The sequence below is a fragment of the Mustela nigripes genome, chromosome 14 (assembly GCF_022355385.1).
Source record: "Mustela nigripes isolate SB6536 chromosome 14, MUSNIG.SB6536, whole genome shotgun sequence".
Classification (NCBI taxonomy): Eukaryota; Metazoa; Chordata; class Mammalia; order Carnivora; family Mustelidae; genus Mustela; species Mustela nigripes.
Genome location: NC_081570.1, coordinates 24,585,453 through 24,604,288, shown reverse-complemented (window position 1 = coordinate 24,604,288; position 18,836 = coordinate 24,585,453). Strand labels below are relative to the sequence as shown.

General features: G+C 45.8%; 1 protein-coding gene and 1 non-coding gene across 13 annotated transcripts in view; both read right to left on the bottom strand.

The window, feature by feature from the left end:
* Nucleotides 1-1,429: 1,429 nt before the first annotated feature.
* AZIN2 (antizyme inhibitor 2) overlaps nucleotides 1,430-18,836 on the bottom strand; it is a 47,316-nt gene continuing 29,909 nt past the window's right edge. For 6 of the 12 annotated variants that reach the window (XM_059377157.1, XM_059377166.1, XM_059377167.1 and 3 more), the window contains 2 exons: nucleotides 4,461-4,675; nucleotides 1,689-1,916 (listed from right to left, as the gene is read on the bottom strand). In XM_059377157.1, the coding sequence (XP_059233140.1) occupies nucleotides 1,778-1,916; nucleotides 4,461-4,675 (354 nt within the window). In that variant the 3' untranslated portion in view covers nucleotides 1,689-1,777. Of the gene's footprint in view, nucleotides 1,917-4,460; nucleotides 4,676-13,998; nucleotides 14,122-18,836 lie in introns of those variants that run through there. The other 6 variants (XM_059377158.1, XM_059377160.1, XM_059377164.1 and 3 more) reach the window with 6 other exon arrangements.
* Nucleotides 14,901-15,006, bottom strand: LOC132002321 (U6 spliceosomal RNA). The gene has a single exon (XR_009399820.1). It is a non-coding gene; the product is annotated as a U6 spliceosomal RNA (small nuclear RNA).

The window sequence follows — 18,836 nt, the reverse complement described above, 5'->3', positions numbered from 1 at the left end:
AAGCCTCTATAAAAGCTGCACAGGACAGGGTTTGGGGAGCCTCCAGGCTGGTGAACACGTGGGGATGCTGGGGGACTGACGCCTGGGGAGGGCACTGGAGCTCTGCACCATCATCAGGGCTTGCCCCGTGCAGCTCTTTCTCTGGCTCTTCTGAGTTACATCCTTTCATCATAAAACAGGACCATAGTAAGGAAGGGGTTATCCTGAGTTCCGTGAGTCACTCTAGCAAATTCATTAAACCCAAAGAAGTGGGTTATTGGAGCCTCCAATCTATAACCCGTTGGTCCAAACAGAGGTCACGACCTGGGCTTGGAGATCAGGGTCTGAAGTAGGGGGAGAGTGGGGCAGTCTTGTAGGACTGAGCCCCTGACCTGTGGAATCTAAAGCTGTCTCTGGGCAGATAGTGTCAGAATCCAGTTGAACTGAGGGACACCCAGCTGGTGTCGGAGAACTGCTTGGCAGTGTGGGGAAAAAAACCCATGTACCAGGCTTACCCAGACAGAAGCTCAAGTGAGGGTATAAAAACCTTCATAATGATTTGTCCAGAACAGCCTAATCCACAGCGGTGGGCAATAGAGTAGGGATTGCCAGGACCTGGGGGAAGGGGGAAGTGAGGCGTGAATGCTAATGGGCACAGGCTTCCTCTTCAAGGTAATGAACATGGGATTGGACAGTAGTGACGGTTGTACAGATTCAGTATACTAAAAACCATGAATTCTGTACTTGGAAAGGGTGGGTTTTAAGGCATGTGAGTTTTGTATTTCAGTTTTTCTTAACTACAGAAGAAAAAGCTTTCAGGGCCCCTGTAGCAGCTAGGGGAACTCTAACATCTGATCTCCTTTGCTAAGCAGCTCACTCCCCGCAGGTGCATTGCCTCAGACCCCAGCAGTGACACTGAACTTCCAGTTGAGGAGACATCAGTATCAGGCCCCTCAGCACTGGACGTGGCAGTGCTCTGTGGCCAGCCCTGCTCTGGTAGTTATTGCCTGGATAAACAATACCAGCTTCCCCATCTCTGCATTACTCTTACTGCCTTACATACCTGCAAGAACAGTAAGGGTGCAGGGTGTGTCTTCAGAACGTCTCTGACACCCATCTCTTTGCTCTTTGCCCCCCACATTGGGCCAGGCCTTAGGCTGGGTCTTGGGTTCCATAGAGGCCCCTCAACCAGCAGGGAGCTACAGCTCTAGGGCCGAAGGACGGCAGCTCTGACCCCCGCCTCAAGCCCTGACACCTCACTCTTCCTCATGACCCCAGGCATGGCAGCCGCTGCAGAGCACAGAGGTGAGTCAGAGAAGCCGGGTGCCACGGGAGATGCCCACACCACTGCTGGGTCAGGACTGAAGCAGAGGGCATGGGGTCATATGTATTGGGTGCGAAAGTCTCGCCCAGGCTGCTTTGTGAATTGAGCTGCTAGATTCCACTGGAGTATTAAAAAAAAAACCTAAATATTTATTTGCTTCATATTTACAAAGGTGGGAAGGAGACCAAGGGAGACCCCCAGAACACCCCACACCTGGCTGACCAGGCCCCGTGCGCTGCAGAGGAGGCAGACACAGCTGGAAGGGACAGGATTTATGTTGCATACTTGAACTACAGCGAGTGTAAGACTGGTCCTATTTACAGGGCAGAAACACTACAGGCGGAGCGTGGGGGGAAGCAGAGCGAGCACCAGAGTCCTGGCCAGAGGGTGTCCCTGCTTGCTGCTTTCCTCACGTCTCCCAGAGGCATCTCTGCAGCCCCGCTGGAGTTCTCTGGGGGGGGAAACGGGGTCCGCTCACATGATGCTCGCCGGGGTGAAGACAGGGCCCACGCACAAGGTGTCTGTGATCTCCCAGCCACAGGACAGAGGCTTGCACATGCCCTCGGTGTCCTCATCCTGCTCTGTAGGCAGCAGCTGCCCTCGAAGCGCTTCCCTGTGGGTGAGAGAGGGGGCACTGGAGGCAGCCAGCATGGGGCCCCACAGGCCAGGAGCTCCTGAGAAGACCCCGGCATCAAAAGAGCCAGCCCCCTCTGTATATAGGGCTCCCCCCTGGCCCCAGAGAGCCCAGCCTCAGGCAGGAATGGGGGTGGGTCTGCTGACTTCTTCCCCCAGCGCTCTCTTCTCCCCTGTGGCCCACCTCCACAAGGGAAATGGGACCCACATTTACTGGGTACTTACTACAGGCCACACATTGTGTGCCAGGCACCTTTCTTAGAGCATCTAGTTGTGTCCTCCCCCAAACTGCGTAAGGGCAGCATTATCATCCCCATTTTACCAATGAGGAAATTGAGGCCGGGAGAGAAGTGACCTGCATAAGGTCACATCCCTAGAAAGTGGGAGAACTTCAACACAACTCTCAGTCCAAATCCCACACTCCTTATACCCCAGGCTTAGGACTTTAAAAAAAAAAATCATCTCCGGCCCCCCTCAAAAACTCCTACAAACCTACCTACCCAGGTTGATAAATGGCCCCACCGTCTGACCAGCTGCTCAGCCGCAAGTCCGGAATCTTGTTCCTTGCCCAATCCATCCCTGCCGAGCCCAGCTTCTGAACCTCCTGGTGGGTACCCACCTCCCAGGGCCACCACCATCTCTAGCCGGTCTGCTCCTGCCTCCTCCAGACAGTTCAGTTCTCCAGGAGGCTCATTCCTACCCTTGAGCCACCAGCAGCTCCGCTCTCAGGCCCTGTCCAGCCCAGGCTCCCAGGGAGGCCTCCCTCTACGCTGACATGTTCACTTCAACAGGAAGTCAGTGGCCCGGCTCTTCTTTCCAGCAGGAGGCTCCCCAGCCAAGTCCCTTCTGTCTATCTCCTTATTTCTCAGAATGGGTTGGTCCAGTTTCTTAAAAGGCATCCATGACAGACTCCCTACTGCCTTTGAGATCAAGTCCAACCTGGGCTTCCAGGGTCCTTCGCCATCCAGTCTTCTGCACAGGCCACTCCAGCCACATGCAACTATTCTCAGTTCTTTGACGGCACTGGACTCAAACCCCCACATCTCAGCCCGGACCACCAACCCCCCCCCATCTGCCTTCCCGCACCTGGCTAACTCCTAGCCCTGACCACCCCGCCACCCTGCTGTCCCTCGCTCCCAAGTGACCTTCCTGCTTCTGCAATAGCGTCTGTGTGCGCAGGTCACCACGCCGGCTCGAGTGCTCTCACTGCCCTGGGACTCGGCACAGAGCCAGGCTCTAAAGCAGGATGTCTGGGCGGGGCTCCTTTGATACTTTCTGGCACAGCCAGTTTAATACATAAAAATGTTTTGTTTCTAGCAATGAATAAAGGGATTTCCTGCACCCCATCTCCCAGTGTTTGCTCTGATGGAGCAGAGACGGGATAAGGAGCCCTGTGTGGTTGGCTTTTTCAGTTTTCAAACCTTGTCACAATACCCCTGATGTCACAACCGCTGCACTGGCCCAAACCTCTGTCCCTGGGGGGAGCAGATACAACAAAGGTCTGTTGACTGGATGAATGAAATGTGCCATTGAGACTGAGCCCCGTGAGGGCTGGGGGTTGGTAACACTGTTGGGGGGTGGGGTGCTCCAACATCCAGCATGTCCTCCAGAGCACAGGCTGAGGCCCGGCATGGAAGGCCCTGTGACTGCTCTGTCCCTCCCCACCCCCACAGCAGTCCCCTCACCACTGACCACACCTCCCTCTTTGTGATAGCACTGATTCTGTGCAGTGGAGAGAAGAGGCCTGACGGGAGGGTTCAACAAACGTGACTTCTGTAGGGCTCGTACCCCTCTTGCCTCACTGGATCCCAGCACCGGTCCAGTCAGGCAAGCAGGGGGAGTGTGGTGTGCATTTCCTGAGGAGGCTCAGTCAGCAGGCAAGTCTTTCCCAGGCCACAGAACAGCCTCCCAGCTAGTCTGCTCAATCCACGTCTGCCCCCGTCCCCTCTTATTGCCCCCAGGAGCCATAGTGCCCTTTCTAAAATCCAAACCAGACCACGTCTGTCCCTCGCTTCTATCAGTCCATGATTCCCACAACTCAAAGCCCTTCACTCGGCCTTCAAGGCCCTTCGCAGATCCAGCCCTGCTCCCTCTCCAGCCACAACCAACTTCAGGTGGTTTCTTGAAGGCAGCGTACTCACTCTGTGCTCCTTCTGCCCGGAGCCCCCTACTGCCTCCTGCCGGCTGACTCCCATATCTTCCTTCCTCTGGGAGGTCAGTCTGGGCATCAGGGAGGGCTCTCCGGTTCCACAGCCCAACCTCAGCGCCCCCCACCCCCGGCCCCCGTATTATCAGGAGGCCCGTCTGCTGCTCTGTGTCTCTCACAGGGTGCTGAGCTGCTCAAGGGAAGCTCTGTCTCCTTCATGGCCACGGCCAGGTGCCAAGCGCAGGCCTCACTTGGAATCAATAGCCAAGAGTACTCGTCAAACTGGATTACATGAAAACCAGTCTCAGATCTCAGATTTCTCGTTCCCCACCTGCTCCCTTCTCTTCCCCTACTGCCTTCTCAGCAGGGCCCCCTTACCAGGCCACCCGGGACATGGCATAGGTGACTCGGCAGGTCTGGGTCCCCCCAAGGAGGGAAGCCATGCCCACGGTGTAGGCGCCCATGTTCTCAAAGACCAGCCAGTCCCCTACGTGTAGTTGCGGCAGCCACAGGCCCTCAGCCACACAGTCCTGGCCGTCGGCCACAGGGCCCCACAGGCTGCTGCTGTACAGGGGCTGATCCGCGGATGATTTCTGCAGGAGAGAGGCACAGTCACGTTCAGCTTTCCTCGGCACCCTGAGCACAGCCTGAGCACTCCCTCCCTCAAAAGCTTTCCATGGCTCCCATAACGAGTACAATAAAGACTGAAGGGGCTTCTAGCCTGGCGTTTAAGCCCCTCCTCCTCCTCCTCTGCATTCATTGTCATTCTGAAGCCACAATGCCTGGTCTTCAATGCAGGCTCCAACACTTACTAGGTATGTGATCTTGGGCAAGGTACTTAATCCCTCCGAACCTCGGTATGCTCCTTTGTAAAATGGAAATAATTATAGTACCTAACTCATAGGGTCCCTGAAAGGATAAATGAGTGTGTGTAGGGCGTTTAGACCAGTGTCTGGCACACGACAAGGGCCCAGTGAGACAGCGCCATCATTATCGTTGTTATCATTACTTCCTCTCTGCTTTGGTCCTCACTGACCTATCTGCCACTTTCCAGACCTGGGGTCTGTCCACATCTCTCCAGCCCTTCCCCCTCCCTCAAATTCAGCATGGCCTCCGGGCCCAGCCCTGGGGCTTCCTCTTCTGTGAAGGCCTCCCAGATGCCTTCATTCCATGCCAGGCCCTGGCGCGGGAGCCAGAAGAACACAGGTGAGTTCGACCTTCTCCCACCCTCAGCTCTCAGTCTGGGGAGGAAGATGGGCCTCCAACAGGTAATCACAGGGTGACCCAGCAGAGGTCACAGAGGACCCCAAGGGGTAGACAAAATTCCTCCCATTTCAGGAAAACCGAGGCTCTAAGAGGTTATGTGACTTGCCCAAAGACGGAACTACAAATTACATAAAATTAAAATTTTTTTTCTTAGATGACTTAAAAATGCAGAAAAGCAATCTGTAACACAGACCATTTGCGGACAACCAGTGCAATTTGTCACAGTGTGAGATTCTGCCAGGCAGGTCCTAGAGGAGGAGTCCTGACTGAAAGATGGATATGAGAAAGCCCTGACTGTGCCCTGGAGTCCTCTCGTCCTCGCTGCGCTACCATGTTCCATTAAGCCAGTTGCTCTGGGCTCCTAGGGAAACCTCGCTTCCCTTCCCCCCACCCCAGCCCTCCCCCTGCTCTTCCCTGAGGCCCCAACCCTGCCAACTCCTAAGTTTCCTTTAGATCTCAGCTACAACAGCTTCATGAAAGCCTTTCCTAAGGCTCCATGCCCCCCCCCCCACCAACAAGCTTAGCCTTCATAGCATTTGTCATAATTTATAATTAGGTATTTGTGAAATGTATCTGCTCAGGCCTGTCTTCCCTGTCAGACTCTAAATTCCATGACCCCAAAGATCATGACCATCTCGTTCACCCCCCCATCTCCCCCATTCCTAGCAGTCTGGCATAGAGTAGGTGCTTTTATGAATAATACCTTTTAAATGAATGAATGAATGAATAGGAAATATGTGAGTGATGAGAAAAAGAACCAGAAGAAAAAAAGAAAAAAAGGGGAGGGAGGAAGAAAGGAAGAAGAGATTAATAGAAGCCCTCTGAAGAGTCTAGAAGGAGGTAGTGGAGAAGACCAACAGGGGAAAAACAAAAAGTATTACAATACCATAGCCAGCCGCAGGAGTGAGTAAAATTGAGAAAGAAAAGCCACAGGTTGCATAAGCAGAAATAATATTCATGTATATGATAAAAAGCTAATAAGCCATTAGTCTCATTAGTAAAGAAAAGCATGCACATATTAAAGTCAAAAATTCAAGCTATCCATATTCATTGATTGAGTCATTCAATAAATACTTTTTGAGCACCTACTATGTGCCAGGCTTCAATCTTGGAGCCAGGAAGTATATATTCTAGAAAAGGGAAACAAATATATCCTTGTTCATATAACTTAACATTCTTGTTTATGAGATTCCTGTTACTAAGTAAAATTAATCTCAGTTGCTCTGAATTATTTCCCTTAGCTCCACTTCTTAAAAAGCATTAAGCTAACTTTTAAAGCTTTTGGGAGGAAATACTATATAAATGAATCCATGAGGATCCTGAGAAAAGAGGTTCCAAAGTTTTTTTCACAATAAAGAAGAAAAGACACCCTTGTGTTACAATAAGAGTTCTCTTCTTATTAGTGACATAAATAAAAAAAAATTTAACTTCACAGGAAATAATGCAAAGCTACCCTTTTGCTACTTCAAGCCCCGCCTTGGGATGCCTGGATGGCTCAGTCAGTTAAACTTCTGCCTTCAGTTCAGGTCTGGATCGCAGGGTCCTGGGATCAAGCCCCTATTGGGCTCCTTACTCGGGGGGTGGGGGGGGAACCTGCTTCTCCCTCTGCCTGTCACTCCCCCTGCTTGTGTGCACTCTGTCTCTGACATAAATAAATAAATACATCTTTGTCTCCTCCCCCTCCCCTGTCTTTAAGAAAAAAGGAAACCAAAAAAAAAAAAAATCTGCAAAATAAATATTCTAAAGGCATGTGGCAACAGGCTTGTTAAGTCTTAGCTCTTTTTATGAGTCTGGAAACTGAGTGGAAACGGACAAACACCTGTCAAAATACAAGCTGCCCAATTTATCAGGCCCCTCCCAGAGAGAGGACAGGGAGTTTACAGAGCACCCCCACCATTGCCTCACACCCCATCTGGGCGGCAGCTGCAGTCCCCATTTTACAGATGAGAAAAGTCAGAGAACGGAAGTGACCTTTTATAGGTTCTGGAGGGAGTTAGTAGCAGAACTCCAAGTGGTCCCAGGCAAGGGGCCATCCAGCTGCACCCAACTGGGTGCCCTCCTCAAAGAGGCCCAATAAATTAGTGGATCCACACAAGAAACAAGGCCAAACATTTAAAATATCTTCTGGCCCTGATGGAGTCCTTAAGTAACTCCCCAACTTTTAAAGAATAAATCAATAATCTCTATTCTACATAAAGAGCACAAGAATATTTTAAAAACAAAAAAATGGAATGAACAAAGGCAGCACATACAAAGGGGGGAAAAGAACAAAAACATATGGTCAGAATTTAACTCGTGAACATACAGGAAAATCTAAAATGAAACCATAACTAACCCAATCTGCCCTCGTAGCCAAAGAATCACCTTCAGTGATTTTCCTCTATGTGGAACAATACAGACAATTTACCTCTCTCTGGAAGACAGGAACAATGTGAGCCAGGCCACCACTGGCTTCATCATAATATGGAAAAGAGGAATCTACAATTCAAATCTCATTTTCTCAGTATGTGTGAAGGTAATATTCTGTAGCCTATAGCATCTATTCTTGATTAAAACTACAGACAAAGTCAAACCCTGCAATGCAGAGAGACTATTTAAGGTAAAGAGCGAGTCCAACTTAATGGAAATTCATTAGAATGGCCTCATTTCAGAACCAGAACCAACCTTAGTAATTGAGTTCAACCTTTCATTTTCCTGATGAAGAAACGGGAGAAACAGGTTCAGGGAGATTAAGTTAACTTGCCTAAAGTTACTCGGCTGCTATATGGAAAAGCCAGGACTCGAGCCAGACTTCTGGCCAAGACTTTTGACTTGACAAGCCAGACTTCTGACCCAAGTCTGATGCTTTCTGTCACCATTCCTACGTTATATATCATGTTTCTTTGGGCAATAGCTACTGGGGGAGGGGGGGAAAGAAATGAAAAATATAATATATAGGAAGTAAAAAATATATATAAAATGCAGATGACTTGTTTGCCTACCTGGAAAATCCAAAGGGAATGGGTAGTTTGGGGGGGAAATCAGTGTCTCAGCATGCAAGTCATTGTCTCAGCTCAGAAACACAGGGAAATGTTTCCACTCACAATAGTAATGAAAGCATTATGTTATTAAATTCTTGGATGTACTTGAGCCACAATAACTTATTCAGAGAGAATAATAAAACCTTAATGAGAGAAATAAAATACAAGAGCTCTACCTCTCCTAGCTGGAAAACGTTAATAAAGCAAAAAAGAGAATGCTCCCCAATTTAAGAAATAGATTAAGTAGGCTACCACTAATTAAAATCCCCAAGATATTTTTCTGAATGTTAGAAGTGGCATGATAAAAGAATAAATGTGAGCCTATCAAAGAATATAATAAGTAATAATGACAGACTCAATTTTTGTTAAATATTTAATTCCTACAAAAAATTTTGTACATGTAAGATATAAAGAATAACAATCAATTGAATATCTGTGTAGGGAATGTGGGTGGCTCAGTGGGTTAAGCCTCTGCTTTGGACTCAGGTCATGATCCCAGCGTCCTGGGATCGAGTCCCGCATCAGGCTTTCTGCTCAGCAGGGAGCCTGCTTCCTCCTCTCTCTCTGCCTGCCTCTCTGCCTACTTGTGATCTCTGTCTGTCAAATAAATAAATAAAATCTTAAAAAAAAAAAAAAAGAATATGTGTACCCACCACCAGCTAAATAAATATAAAATTTCCAAGATCTTTGAAACCCCCATGTGACCCCACCCCAGTGACATGCTACTTCCCTAACCCTTCCAGAGGTACCCGTTATCCTGGATTTTGTTTTCATTACTCTCCTGTTCTGTTTGGCACAGTATTTAGTACACTTCTGAAATTTATGTAAAATGAAACCATAGAGTACGTAATCTCTGCAACTTGCTTTTTTTTACTGTTGAAATGCACATTCCCAAGATTCATCCAACTGAAATATGTAGCCATAATTCACAATATGCTGCATCAAATTCATTATATGGAATACACCGTAATTTATTTATCTATTACCCTGCCAACAAACGTTAATGTTGACTCCAATGTTTTATACTAAAAAAATTTCTCCTGTGAACACTCTTGTGTATTTCCTCAAATACGCATGCCAAGAGTTTCTTTACAACACATATCTAAGAACTTGCTGGAAGGTAGGGTACACACATGTCTAACTTTATATGAATAATGCTAACTGGTTTCCCAAAATAGAAACACCTGTCAGTGTCTAAGAGATCCAACTACTCTATACCCTCACCAGCTCTTGATATTGTCATGCCTTTAATTTTTTTCTAATCTAGTCAGTAGAAAATGATGTCTCCTTTTCATTTGAATTTGTGTTTCCTTGATTACCAGAGAGGTTGAGCACTTTTTCAGTTTCTATTTGGATTTCCTCTTCTGTGAACTGCCTATTAAAGCCTTTTGTCTATGTTTCTATTGCTTTCTATTTTTTCCTGCTTTTCTTCTTATTTTCTTAAGATTCTTGTGTAAGAATCCTTCATAGAGGGGCTCCTGGGTGGCTCAGTCAGTTGAGTATCTGAGCTTTTGGCTCAGGTCATGATCTCAGGGTTCTGGGATTGAGTCCCACTTCGGGCTTTCTGCTCTTCTGGGAGTCTGCTCCGCCCTCGCACTCTCCTCCTGTGTGTGTGCGCGCTCTCTCTCTCTCAAATAAAAAAATATATCTTTTAAAAAGAATCCTTCATAAATTCTGTGTACTGATTCCTTATCCAGTTGTACATGTGTTTGCATATTTCCTCCCAGGGTCTGATTGCCTCTTTCCTTTCACTAACAGGTGAACAGAAGTGCTTCGTTTTAATGTAGACAAATATCAGTCTTTTCCTTTTTTGGTTTGTAAGAGATTCTTTACTCTTCTTCCCTGTTTCAGGGTCAAACAGATATTCTCCTATATGGATTTCTGGGATTTATATTCACACATGCATTGAGATGGGGATTCAATTTCATTTTTTGCATTTGGACAATCAGGTGCCCCAACATTATATATTAAACAATCCCCAATGGTCTGTTTTGCAAGCCCTGTTGAAAATCAAGTTTCCAGATATATATGGGGGTTTCCTGTGCTTTCAACTATATTTCTTGTCTATTTTTTAAATGCTGGTGTCTAAACTAAACCATTTTAATTACCTTCAATGTTGGCAATTATATCATCTACTTCTATAGATATATATTTCTAATATATAAAATTTATTATCCATTATATTATCTATTTATTATTTATTTGAGAGACAGCATAAGCTGGGGGAGTGGCAGGCACAGGAAGAGAAAGAGGAAAGAGTCTCCCCACTGAGCAAGGAGCCCAACGTGGGCCGGATCCCAGGATCCCAGGATCATGACCTGAGCCAAAGGCAGACACTTAATGACTGAGCCACCCAGGTGCCCTTGAATACTGTTTTTAACCCCACGAATTAAATGTTATTGGTGGTGGAAGTGGTGACAGTCAATGATCCTTTAGATACACCCACATATTTAGCTATCTTTGGTCACCATTTCTTCTTGCAACACAGACCATCCTTCTGGAGTCATTTTCCTTATGACTGAAATATATCCTTTAGAATTTCTGTTAGTGAAGCTTTGTCTCTCGCTCTTTGCTTGTCTGAAAATGCCTATATTTCATACTCATTCTTGAAAAACAATTTTGCTGGATACAAAATTCTAGGTTGGTATTTAAAGCTGCTATTCCAGTATCTCCCACTTTCCACTGTTATAGAGAAAAGCTCTAAGTCTGTCATTCTTCAATAGGTAGTCTATTTGTCTCATTTCCCTCACTAGTTATAAGATTTTCTTTTTGTCTTCAGTATTCAGTTTTACTATTATTTGTCTAAGTGTGGGATTTGTTGGGTTTCCTAAATCGGAAGACATGTCTTCCTCTCTCCCATTGTATTGACTTTCTGCCAGTTACTAACTTTTGGCCTCTCAGTCCCCTATCCACCCTTCTTTGTCTTGCTTTGTAGTACTAGAGCTGAACATTCTTTGCCAGGTAGCTCTGTGTTAGGCTTTGTCAACAGAGGTTGCTAGAAGGACACCGTAAGGCATATCAGGCTTAAGAAGAGACTTTCTCTCTTTAGCCTGCTGCTTTCTGTGTGGCCTCCATGGCTCAGCATAGGAGAGTCTGGCAGCCTTCACCTCAGTTCAGCCTTGAACTGAATCTTGAACCCTCCAGCAAGCTTCCCCTCCACTCAGAAGCAAACCACCCCTATGATCCAGTTGTGGTGGGCACCCTTAGACAAGTTTCTTTGCCACTGATAGGCTGTGTGTCTCTGTGATGGTCATGGCCTTTCTTCAAAGGTTTCAACCTCAGCCTTGGAGGGAGGAGCCCTCCTCCAAGTTGCTTCCTTGTTAACTCTCTCTTACTAACAGCAGTAACTGCTTTTGCCCCTTTTAGTAATTAACCATTTTTAAAGTTGACAATTCTTTATACTGAAATTCTTTATACTGAAATCCTGTTCAGATTACTGGTAGGGTTTCTGTATCCTCATGCAATCTCCCCTGAAACTATAATTAGACATTGTGTCTGATGTGTGCTTATTCTGTCTGCCACTTCCTGTGCCTTTCTTATTTTTTATCTCCCTGTCTTTGTGCTACACTGACATCAGTTCTTCAGCTCTATCTTCCCATTCTCTAATTCTCTCTTTAACTGTCTCTAATAGCTTGCTTACTCTGTGCACTATTTCAATTTTCATATATTTTTATTTTTAGGAGTTCTATTTAATCCTTTTAAAAATTTGCTGGTGGGGCACCTGGGTACTCAGTCGTTAAGCATCTGCTTTGGCTCAGGTCATGATCCCAGGGTCCAGGATTGAGCCCTGCATTGGGGTCCCTGCTCAGCGAGAAGACTGCATCTCTCTCTCCCACTCCTCCTGCTTGTGTTCCCTCTCTCATTGTGTATGTCTCTCTCTCTGTCAAATAAATAAATAAATAAATAAATAAATAAATAAATAAATAAATAAGATCTTTTTTTAAAAAGTCTGCTGGAGAGGCACCTGGGTAGTTCAGCTATTTAAGCAGCCAACTCTTGATCTCAGCTCAGGTCTTGATCTCAGAGTTATGAGTTGAGGCCCCATGTTGGCATGGAGCCCACTTAAAAAAATCTGCTAGTTCATATTTTTATATTTGCTTATTCTTTGTTCACACTTTCTTTTCTTTTAAGAGAGAGCACACATGCTCATTTCAGCAGTACATATACTAAAATAAGAGAGAGCACAGTGGGGGAGCAGGGGCAGAAGGAGAGGGAGAAAGAGTTTTAAGCAGACTCCACACTGGGTGTGGAGCCCAATGCAGAGCTCAATGAAGAGCTGATCCCATGACCCTGAAATCATGACCTAAACTGAAATCAAGAGTTGGAGGCCCAACCAACTAAGCCACACAAGTATCCCTTTGTCACAATTCCTTATTTCTTTAAACATTGTAAACATTCTATTTTATCTTTAACACCTGAGAATTCTAATACGTGAAATAATTTCAGGTCTGGTTCTGTTGTTTATTACTTCTGCTGGCTTTCCCTCAATGGTGACCTGTTTCTTTGTGTTTTGTGATTTTTGACTGCTAATTCATGTACTTTGGCTGTTTATTTGTGAGAATTCTTAAAAGTCTAGGCTAAAGATTTCCACTCCAGATGGACGTGTTTGCTTCTGCAAGATATAATACATTCTAGCCTTGAGGTTTTTCAAACAACACAATTAATATAAATTTGGGCAACAAACCCAAGAAAAGGTTAGCTTAGGGCTGTAAAGTCTCAGTTTTGTGCCCTCTTCCAACCACTATCAAGATTCCAAAGACATGTGTTTTTTTGCTGTTCTCTTCTGTGGGGTAGGTGTTTTTCTGGTTTATCCTTACACTGATGTTGGACCTTTGGGGGTGGTTCCCAGCTTACTGCAAGGGATCCTATCAGAGTCTCCATCCTGACTGAGCCCCTAGGAACCCACGCAGCTATCAAAACTAAAGATCAATGCCACAAGGGTTCAACATACACTCCCAGAGAGAAAGCCAGTTCCAGAGTTAGGTTTTCTCTCTTGAGTTAATGAATTCATTTACCACATATTTGAATAGTCATAATTTTACATGTGTGGGATACACTAATGAACAAAGTAGACAAAGTCCTTGTCCTCATCATATTTACAGTCCATCAGGAGGGAGGTAAATAAAATAAAGAAGTTATATAGTAAATTAGGAGATAACAAATGGTATTGAATAAAAGAAAGAAAAGAGCAGGGGGAGGGGCAGGTGGCAGGATTAAATAAAGCATAAAGCCTCACTGAGAAGTTGACCTTCAGGCAAAGATGCAAAGGAGGTCAAGGAGTGACCCTGTGTGGTACCTGGAAGAAATGTGATCCAGGCAGAAGGAAAAGCTGGTGCAAAGGTGCTAAGGCAGGAACGTGCCTGGGGGAGCTCGAGGAATTGCAGGGAGGCTGCCAAGACTGTGATGGGATGAGCAGGAGGGACTGTGGTGAGGGAGAGAATCTGAGACGAGACAGGGGCTGATCCCAAAGGGCCTTAGAAGCTCTTGGAGGACTTTGGCTTTAATTTGAGTGAGACGGGAGCCAGCACAGGGTTTGGGGCAGTTTCAATAAAACCTGATATGATTTGACTTACATTTTAAAAGAATCCCTCTGGCTAGTGGGTGGAGAATAGGCTGGCTTTTACTCTAAGTGGAGATGCCTGCTTTCACTTAATTTTGACCTCTGAAGGATCCCCCGCTTTCTTGTAAGTCAGGATGCAGTTTTCTTTGTTGTCAGTGGGGAGGCTGTTCAGAGTATCTGGACCACCACATTGCTGGAAATAGAAGGCACCCCACCAGTTTTCTAAACACAGCACAAAGCTATTGCCAAAACACTATGGAATAGGCTGAACAAAGAAAAAAAAATATCAAAAGGACAGGATAAAGACAAGAGATGAAATAAATAAAACTAGTGTACAGTACGGCAAAGCAGTAGTAAAACAAAAAGCACTAGAGATCATTTCTTAAGAATTCTTAAGAACTAACCAGATCCACGCTTGACAAATGCTATTACAATACACAAGACAGAGTCACACTTTGTAACCACAAATCACTAGAATAAAATACAATAGCAATTAAGAAAGCCCAACCCTGTCAACAGAGAGAAGGGATCCGGACAGAGTGGAGTGATGGAAGCTTGTATCCTGAATTTTGGTTCCCAAGATTCTTATAAAATTCCCAGGGTACTTGCCCCATCTGGGTCCCTCCCCACACCCCACTCTACCCTGCATTGAAGAGGTGCCAAGACACAGTTACTAAATTGTATCTTTAACCCTAAGTATATGACATTTTAGACCACTCAATGAACATTTAAAGTGTTTATACATTAAAAAGTCCACCTAATATATCAGTATTTAAAGAAAAACACATCTCCCAATATACATTTTTTTAAAATTAAAAACAGTGCGTACTATGACACTTAAAAAAAAAAAGGAATCAAAGTAACTTTTAACAATAATCATCTCTGAATGGTGGGATTCAGGGACCTCCTTATATGGCTGTCTGTACTAGATTTTCCTCAATAAACATTCTCTCTCTCTCTCTCTCTCTCTTTTAATTTGTGGGACACTTGACAGATCTGCATGTCCTCCTTGCACAGGGTCACGCTGATCTTCTCTGTATCGTTCCAATTCTAGTACATGTGCTGCCAAAGCGAGCACAACACTTTCTATTTCTACAATGGAAAACATATGTATAACATAAAGGCGGTCTGTAACCCGCAGAGCACAAAAGGTGCAGAGGAACAAATTCCCTCCCTATTAATTGCAGAGCACTTAGTTAAGACACATGAGAGTATGCTGAAACTTCTAGGAAGGAAAAACAAAGAATCACAAAACTCGAATAAAACCAACAGACTGATGAAAAAGCTACTTATGTCAAAGACTATATGAAAAACCCACACATATGCATATGCAAGTTCATCTTCACTTGTAAGAAAAAAACTCCAAATTAGGTAAGTGGAGAATATAAAAAGATATTGACAACAAAGGAAATAAAACAATAAAATGCTTTATCCTTGTCAAGAAGACAGAAATGGAAGAAATACTGAGATATATACCATTTCAGATAAATTAGCCAACCAGAGAAAGTCACAGCATGCACGGATAGTGAGCTTATTATGAAATGAGTGCAGCTGCTAACGGTATAGACTGGGCCAAGCTTTGAGGAAAACAATCTGGCGATATGTATCAAGAGACCTAAAAAGGCTCCTATCTGTTTACCTGGTAATCCTATTCTAGGGGCTCATCATAAAACAGTTTTTTTAAGGGAACCCACTTTCATTGTGTAACTTGAATCAGCCACACAGAGACTCACAAAGTGCATCCTAGGCAGAGGTATGACTCATGGACACATGAATGAACATAACCAAATATTAGCAATGGCCAGAGCGCCTGAATGGCTCAGTCAGCTGAGCGACCAACTCTGGGTTTCAGCTCAGGTCATGATCTCAGCGTTGTGGGATCGAACCCCACATCAGGCTCTGCACCCAGCAGGGAGTCTGCTTCCCTTCCCCTTTTCCTCTGCCCTTCCCCCTCCTCCCTCCAATAAATAAATAAATTTTCAAAAAAAAATCAGCAATGTCCAAATGCCCGGTGGTGAGAAGATTTTATCTGGAGGCAACAATTTCATAGGAAAGTAGCGAAGAGCTTGTTCTCTGGTGACACCCAGCTAATCAAAAACAAAGAGGCTATGCACCTTACCCCCAGGCACCTCACAGTCTGCAGTATAAAAATTCTACTCTTTATTAGCTGTGATTAATACCCTTTATAAAGCTGGGACTTTGAGTAAGTTGCTTCACCCCCCATGCCTCAGTTTTCTCACCTGTAAAATGGGTCTGATAACAGTATCCCCCATGTAGAAGTGTTATAAAGATTACATGGGTAACGCCACATAAAGTGCTTTGTACAGCATGTGCTACAGGAAGTGCATGGTGGTTTCAGCCGCCACCACTAAGCGTGAGGCTCACAGCCACATGCCACTTGGTGTGTCTCATGGAAGAGGGGTGACATTATGAATAAATTAGGGTAGAGGACTGCAGAGCTTCTCCCTCCTTTGTTCCTTTAAATTTAAGTTGCTCCCATAATTTTTTTTTAAGATTTTATTTATTTGAAAGAGAGACAGACAGAGAGGGCATGAGTGGGGAGGAGAAGGAGAAGCAGACTCCCACCAAGCAGGGGCCCCAATGAGGGGCTCGATCCCAGGACCCCGAGACCATGACCTGAGCCGAAGGCAAGTGCCCAACCGACCGAGCCACCCAGGCGCCCCACTCCCATAATTTTTAAAGACTGATTCCATTCCAACATAGAGCATCTACTATGTGCCAGGCCCTGTACTGCGGAAACAATTTCTGCCCTCAAGGGGTTCCCAGTATAGTGAATGACGCATTCATTCATTCTTCATTCAACAAGTAGTTATCGAACACCTACTATGTGCCAGGCACTGCACCAGGTGCTAGGAATTCAAAGGTAACGAGTAGACAATGTGGCCACACCCACAGAGCCTGTGCACTAGCGGGGAAGGCAGATGATAAGCAAGGAAACAAAACCCAATAGGAATAATTACAGATTCTGATGCATAAACAAGGTGACAGTATTATCTGATAGTGAGGAGCAAACGCCCTTGAGAATGAGCCATCAGGAAAGGTTTCCCCAAAGAGGTGACATCCAACCTGAGACATACCAGAGGAGAGTAAGGAAGTCATCTCAGGAGCAAGGGGAAGAGTGTTCGGGCAGGTGAATACAATAGTTCCTAAGTCTGAAGGAGCTTAGTTGTTCCAGGAGCAGAAAGGAGGTCACTGGGACTGGAGCAGGTGAGTGAGGGGCTCAGTGGGGACTGATGCAGCTAAAGACATGGGCAGGAGCCCTGCCAGCCAGGGTGAGGAGCCTGGATTCTATTCTGAGAGTAACAGGGAGCCACCAAAAGTCTTAAGAAGAAAAGAGAGATGATCTTTGGGTACTTAAAAAAATCACATTGGGGACACCTAGGGGGCTCAGTTGGTTAAGTGCCTGCCTTCAGCTCAGGTCATGATCCCAGGGCCCTGGAATCAAGTCCCGCATCAGGCTCTTTGCTCAGCAGGGAGCCTGCTTCTCCCTCTCCCTTTGCCTGCTGCTCTGCCTACTTGTGCATGTTCTCTCACTCTCTCTTGCTCGCTCTCTGTGTCAAATAAATAAATAAAATCTCTTTTAAAAAAATCACTTTGTCTACAGTGTGGAAATTAGATAGTAGGAAGCAGGAGTCAGGGTGAGAAGACCAGTGAGAGTGCTACACTAGCCTAGGAAGTGGGGTGATGGCAGCTTGCACTCTGCCCTGGTGGCAGGGAAGAAATTAGATGGATTCCAAGTGTATTTTGGAATTGGACTGAAAAATTGCAGGTGAACTGCCTGTGGGAAGAGAAGAAAGCAAGAATCAAGAATACCACCAAAGTGTTACAACTTGAACAGTTGGTTGGCTGGCGGTGGTTTCCTAGGAGAAAACTTTGGGAAGGAAGAATTTTGGGTTGAATATCAAGAGTTCATTTCCGAACAAGTTAAATTTGAGTGCCTGTGAAATATCCAGCAGAAATGGCAAGTGGGTAGAGGGATACACAAGTCTGGAGCTCAGGGGAACAGTCCAGACTAGAGATATAAATTTGAAAATGATGAGACCATTGAAGATATTGAAAACCTCGGTCTGGAAGAACTCACCTAGGAAATTCACGTAGGCAGAGAAGAAGATTGAGAATGGAGGTCTGAGAGTCAACATTCAGGGGAGTGTGGGAAAGTGCTGGAGAGAGAAGGTGGGAATGACCGAGGAGGAGGCAAAGCCGAGAACAAGAAGGTGGAGAAAGATCAGCTGCTGAAGACAGAAGTGCCACCCCTGGGCTGGCCACGTGCAAGGAACTTTCAAGAGCATCTTCTGTACAGCTGCCCAATCTATTTTCCACTGGAAAGGTTCGAAGAGGGAGTGAGTGCCGAGGGAGCAAGGGTAGCAAGTGCAGTCCACTGGCTGGAGAGGTTCAGACACAAAGAGCAGACACTGAAGGGAAGGTCACAAAGTCTCTGACAGAAGAGAAAATATGTGTGTCCAATAAATACACAAAGAGATATCCAACTTCATTAGTAATCAGGGACATGCACATCAAGACAGGAGAAACCATTTCACATCCATTCCACCGGGAGAATGTTGAAAGTCTGACGATGCCGAGCGCTGGGGAATACGCGGATCTACCCAGCCTCTACCAGGGATGGGGGATCACCAAGCAGTACCACCACTTTGGAAAACCATCCGGCATGATCTCATGAGGCAGAACAATCAGGTGCCCTATCTATGCCCAGCAACTCCACAGAGTCACAAACAAGAGTATTCAGAGTGGCAGATCTCACAGTAGCGAAGACCTAGAAACAGTCCAGCGCCTGGAGAGGAAGAGCAAACGGACTGGCCGCAGCATGCTCACCCACAGTGTGGGCCTTAGGGACACACAGCAGCAGTGACACAGCTTAGACTGCGACAG